This window comes from Triticum dicoccoides, chromosome 5A, assembly GCF_002162155.2.
Source record: "Triticum dicoccoides isolate Atlit2015 ecotype Zavitan chromosome 5A, WEW_v2.0, whole genome shotgun sequence".
NCBI classification, from domain to species: Eukaryota; Viridiplantae; Streptophyta; class Magnoliopsida; order Poales; family Poaceae; genus Triticum; species Triticum dicoccoides.
The window spans coordinates 182,873,645-182,879,999 of record NC_041388.1 but is presented as its reverse complement, the minus strand read 5'-3'; the positions used below and the strand labels follow the sequence as shown (position 1 = coordinate 182,879,999).

The 6,355-nt window shown below is 51.3% G+C and overlaps 1 protein-coding gene across 1 annotated transcript in view; it reads right to left on the bottom strand.

Moving 5' to 3' along the window:
* Nucleotides 1–5,937, bottom strand: part of LOC119300676 — an 11,589-nt gene extending 5,652 nt beyond the window's left edge. The window contains exon 1 of the mRNA XM_037577580.1: nt 5,439–5,937. Coding sequence (XP_037433477.1) covers nt 5,439–5,872 — 434 coding nt within the window. The 5' untranslated portion in view covers nt 5,873–5,937. The remainder of the gene's footprint in view (nt 1–5,438) is intronic.
* Nucleotides 5,938–6,355: the final 418 nt, after the last annotated feature.

The following is a 6,355-nucleotide window of genomic DNA, read 5'->3' as shown; positions in this document are numbered from 1 at the left end:
CCTTTCTAGGGATCCAATTCTTATCGAGTCTGACTCATAATGATCATTTCTCTTTAGCAACGAATGATCTTGGTCATCAAAGGACGGAACAATTACTTATGATACCTAATTGGCATCGATAGCAAGAATCTAATGAATTATGAGTTTAATGGATTCTCTTTAGCAGTTATTGTCCTCGTCATTTTCTAGGCTTTTAGTGAATCCAAGATTCACATTGAGTATAGGACAACCATACTATAAAGAGGGGCACAAGTTGTCGGCGTCCTGGGACCGGGGGTGCCCAGACTTGCCTGCCTGCGGCCCATGACGTGGCTCCATCGACGGTCTGGTACAGCCCAGCTTCAGGATCAACAACCCAAGACCCTCGCGAGGGGCCAAGCCTCGCGAGGCAGACGACACAAAGACCTCCTCGAGGGGCAGTCTTCCCAAGCTGGCTCCCAAGGAGTGGAGATATCTATGCAAGATGCACCTCGCGAGGTTCAGATGACGTGAGCCGTGACGACCAAGACCAAGCGGGCGCCCGCGGGCGCAGTGTACCAGTTTCCTCATTGGTGCTAAGAAGGCAAGCGCAGGCACGGAGTCCCGAGGAATCAAGCAAAGGTTTCCATTTCGGTGCAACAAGACCAAGACCGCCAGGACGGCAGAGCGGAGGTCATCGTCGAGCCAACCACGGCGTCACGACCAGGAGCTTTTGGCAGGCAAAGACTACTTTTGTCAAGATAGCATGTACTAGTTGTCTTCCTTCAAATTTGGCCTTTGTGGGATCCCTTCCCGCCTTACATTTGGAAAGAGGATCAAGGCCACTATAAATAGGACTTAGCCACCACCATAGAAGGAGGGATCATTCAGATCATCCTCTCACCCACCAGCTCATCGAGCACAAGAACACTACTCCTCCTGAGGCTGTTCTCCACTGTACTAGTTCATCGGTTCATCCTCAGTCCCTCGAGACCAATCCACCACAAAGCAGGAGTAGGGTTTTACACCGCAAAGTGGCCCGAACCTGGATAAACTGCTATGTCTTTTGTTCATCCAGTTCGTCGAGCTAGGCTGTGGGATTAGCGAGCAGACAAACTAGGGAGGACGAGTTCTTCGCACGCACCCCAGAGTTCGAACATCTCAAGGGTCTACGGAACCCTGAATCCGACATTTGGCGCGCCGGGTAGGGGAACGTCGGACCCTCTCTTCCGTCGATCGACCCGCCACCGCTCCACCGCTTCCATGGCTGACGCCCATCGAGCCCGTGCTGAGCGTCGGGCCGCCCTCGCCGCTCGCGTCGCCCAGACGGCGCCTGCCGGCGGGCCTCCCCGTCGTTCTCCACCGCCTGCCGCCAACGCATCCACCGGCCCAGCAGGGCACGAGCAGCAAGCTTCGTAGTTGCACCCCTCCGTGCGGCGTGATGGGCGCACGGCCACCTCGTCGCTGACTCCGGTTGGTTCGTCATCTCATGCTCGTCGCGCACCGGCGGACGCGCAAGCTGCATTGCTCATGGCGCGCGAGCTCCTACGCTACCACCCGTCGACAACTTCTACGAAGAGTGGCTGGACCGCATCACCAAGCTAGTCAGCGCCACTGGGGACTCTCCTGCACCGTCTCTCTCGCTGCCTCGCCCGCCGCCTGCTACGGACGTCGTAGCCCATGGAGCACCTCCTCCACCTCCCCGTCAAGACGTCGCCCTTGGACCACGGCGCGCGGCCCCACGGCATGACCCACCGCGCAAGGCGCCTGCGCGTGAAGAAGAAAGCTGCCAGGAGGTCCAGCGGCCGCAAGAGGATGCTCCTGCACTCCCAGCACCACCACGTCAAGACCGCACGCCGCCTGATCAGCCTCCACCTCTACGACGGGCTCCCTTGACTACCGCGGACTGCCGTGCCTTCACTCCGGAGCTTCGCGGCATCGTCTAGCCGAGGAAGTTCAAGCCTGACCTACCTCCACGCTACGACGGCACCCCCGACCCTGCTGAGTTCCTTCTGAGCATCGAGGCGGCCAACGGCGATGAGAAGGTCATGGCGAACCAGTTTCCCATGGCCCTCAAAGATGGCGCGCGCTCGTGGCTTCTGAACCTGCCAATGGGATCGATCTCTTCCTGGGGCGAGATGCGCGAGCGTTTCGTCACCAACTTCAGGGCACTCGCGACCATCCGCCAGCTGCGGGTGACCTGCGGCGCATCAAGCAGCAGTCAGGGAAGACCCTGCAGAAATACATCCAACGCTTCAACAGTGTTCGCCTCAAGATCCCCAAGGTTTCGAACGAGGCCATAATCTCAGCGTTCTCTGATGGCGTCCGCGACATCAAGATGAAGGAAGAGCTCGCCATACACGAGGACCTTTGCACGGCTCTGGAGATGTTCAACATGGCAACTAGGTGCGCGAGAGCTGAGGAGGGTCGCCTCTCCCTCCTGGAGCTCCCGAGGACAGACCCAAAAGATAAGAAGGCCAAGGCCAAGAACATGAAGCGCAAAGGCCGGCCATGCTTGCGGCTGAGCCGGAGATGAAGCACGGCTGCGACCACCTAGAGTCATCCAAGGGCAGCCGCCCGTTCTGCGTCTTCCACAACATGCACAGCCATAACACCAACGATTGTCAGGAGCTCAGGGCCATCCGTGACGAATGCCTCGGTCGTCGCCCCGAGCGCAGCGACCGAGGCTACGGCCGCGGAGGAGGCGGAGGAGGAGGACGCTGGGACGACCGCGGCCCCCGCCAGGAGTGGTGCGATCAGCCTCATGATGAGCGCTGGCAAGCCCAGCCTCGCGAGGGCGTCTGGAGAGACCAGCCTCGTGAGAATCGTCCTTAGGGCAACGCTGGCCTCCCCCCGCTGCCACCACCACCAAGAAGGAACGACGATCACCACCAGAACGAGGGGGCTGGGGGCTTCCAGGAGCCTCGCGCCATCGCCTGCATCCTGGGCGGTGCTCAGGCCCCAGCCTCTCATCGCATCTTCAAGCAGTTTGCCCGCGAAGTGAATGCGGCCCTCTCCAGGCTCGAGGCCACGCGACCGCTCAGGTGGTCCAAGTGCACCATCACCTTCAGCTCGACCGGCCAGCTCAAGTCGCGGCAATTGCTGGTGCCCTCCCGGTGCTCTGCTCGCCCGTCATCAGCAACATCCTCATCACCAAGACTCTCATCGATGGTGGTGCGGGGCTCAACGTTCTTTCTTTCTACTTGGACCCTGACATATAGAGCTAACTCACATCTTATAGTTACTTCATTATGGCCCAACATGAGTACATGGAAATACAAGATGATGATAACGGTATTTCAATATTGTTATTGTGGCAGAGAATCTAAGACCGGACAAGATGACCTGTATGCACAAAGACACTCTGAGAAAGAAAAAAACAGTGAAATTATCCTGGACCACCCAGGTATAAATATCTACCATCAGTTCCATTCTAGTTGAATTTCAACGGGGCTAAAGAACATAGCCTAAGTAGAAACACAAACAGTGATAAGGCAAGACCAGATACCAGTTATGCATAATTATTTATCTTCATCCCAACTCAGACATGTCGGTCCAGGTGTCACACAACTGCAGCTATAAAAGAAAATAGAAAACTGCCTGTTCGCTAGGCACGAGGTTGAGCTCAAGGCAGCCAGGAAGAAAACGCCAACTTTAGCAACTACGCTATACAGTTGTTTTCATAGGACAGCTCTTGCCAGTTATATATGTTCAGCAAACAATAAAAGGTTTCTAAAGAGATTGTTCATAAGGAACATAGGGACCTGTAAAACAAAATCATTTTTTCTGACAGGGGTCTAAAGATTCAGATAAGGTTTTCCAGCAAAAAAAGGAACATCGCAAAATCAATAGACTATCATATAAGGTAGTCCAGATGAACAGATGTCACAACTAGAAGAATAGAACTAAGGAGTCTTCAACAACGTACCCGGCAATTAGTAAAAATGAAGAAATCACTTGACTACATAGGTGTGCTTAAACAGATAATGGTTTCCATAGTGGACGCCAACACAGCAGAACAAGACATGGGATGTTACTGTCAGCTTCCATTTGGTTTGTGGCCAAAGACGAACTACAATTCCCATTCCATTGGCAGTGTTGTTGATTTTTTGGTAATACCCAATTAATAGCAACCAATTTGATCACCAAGGTTTGGTAATACCAGTTGTTATCAAGCTTTGGTTTTCACAGAAATAAAAAAATGAAAACTGGTGTAAGTGAGTTACTAAGGAAGCCTTCATTGCGCAAGTTAGGCCAAAGAAAAGCCTTACCACAATTTTGGCACCAAGCAAAATGGCAGCAAAATCTTGTCAAAGTTTAGTAAGACAAACTTTGGTTCTCGTGCATTAAACCAAACAGGCCCATGTCACCACTAAACACAAGGAAAGAACCCAGTTTGGTTACCAAATTGGTGAGCGAAAGTGCCCTACTGATGTATCTATCATCGAGCTGGTTGCAGGTCTATTCAAATTGCTCGTTCTCAATATGTCGGCTAGCATTGCCCGTGCACTCACAGCACATGAAAACAAACTACAGGATAAAAATATAGTCATACAAGTAACTGAATGTTTAACAAATAGAAGTTAAAAAAATAGCAAAAAAAACAACTTTTTTATCAAGATTGAGCGCGTGGTAGGCCAAATGTGTTTCTAGGCTGAAGATCAGTGGCGGATCCAGGAATTGAAGTTAGCCGGGGCAAATATTTATGGTCCAAAAAGTTTTAGTTACAAATGCAAGTCTATTAACCAAAACTTGTGGGCATTAAACAACTAAAACATCGGAATGCTCACGTGATCATATGCATGTGGTTTCTGCGACGGACAGATCGACAAGCCAATTCTAAACCATGGATGGTCATCGGCAAGCTAGTTATCAAATCAGTGAAATTCCAGTGCAAAAAGTACAAACGTTCAATCACTACTTAACATATACACCTTCAAACTAAAAGTACTTGTCAGCTTAGAGATCAAATCTGCATCATCAAATTGGAAATTTGAAACTAATCAGAGTCTCCAATGACATTTAAGATCATTATAACTTGTACACCACAACGAAGGTTGCAACTGGTGGACAAAAACCGTGTAGTGCCTGGATCCTAAAAGATCCATCATAAATTCAAATTCTACATCACATCAAAGGTTAGTGAACCTGGTTTCGCAAATAATACAGACCTCTACCAGAAGGTAGACACCAGTGCTGGTTGTTTTCCATGAAGCCGGTTTTTCTTTTCGGCTATTATGAGATCTCGTTTCGTTACTTGCCCATGGTTTCCCCTAAGTGACATAAAAAAAAGTCTGACATAAACGATTTTTCAGCGTATACAAGGACGCTCCAAGACCCTTATTCTGAAGGGGCTCGGCAAAAATCCATCAGTAACCTCCGTTGGCCATAAACTCGCGTGCCACGCAAAATAGTCTAGATCTATGTCACACAGCAAATCAAGGAAATAAAAAGCGAGAGTTGGTATGTGAAAGGCGCACCTGCTAACAGCGTCCTCGAGAGAATGGAAAGGCGTCTTGATGTCCGGGTTGCAGACCCGCATGGCGTCCTGAAGCGCCATCTCCACCTCGGGGCTCCGGACCCTAGCCTGCGCCGCTTGCTGCGGGGACGGCTGGGGGTGCGGCTGCCCCTGCGAGTGCGGCTGGGGTGGGGTTTGGAGCTGCGACGGCGCCGGCTGCTGGAAGCGGTGCGGTCCGAGGGGGCGGAGGTGGGCGTCGATGTTGGACGGGAAGCGGGACATGGCCTGCTGCGACAGCTGCTGCGCCTGCGGGTGGGGCTGGGCCTGCGCCTGAGCCTGAGCCTGCTGCATGAGAAAGAGCTGGCGCTGGAGCTGCTGGTGCTGGGCCGCCGCGGCTACGGCGGCCACCGACGAGGTGGTGGAGGTAGTCTGGGTGGCGTTCGCGGCGTCCTCCATGGCGATGGCGAAAGAACGGGAGTAGCTCCGGGGGTGAGATTTGGGGGAAACGATGTGTCTCTTGCTCGTTGGGGAACGAGAAAGAGCTTGACACGCGACGGTACTGAGTTTTTTTTTCTTTTTAATTTTTTTTAAAAAACTTTTCACTTCAAATTTTTTTAGACAACCTCGCAAAGTTTTTAGTTAGCTATTTTTTAAAGCTTTTAGCTAACTCGTCGTAATGTTTACATGAACGAAAGTAAGATCACCTAGATTTTTGGCTAGCCAAATATAACCGCTAATCTCAAGTGAGAGAATATACTTTGCTAAAATTGTGAGCCTCGATATTCGACCTCCTATACTCATGACTAAATAAACAAGAAGTAGAAAAGATTAGAATAATCTTTGATTTCTCGAATAATCGCGCTATAAACTGTCGCACTCTTCTGCTTGATATCATCAATGACAATCTTGCAATCTGAGGCAATATAAATTCTTCACTCA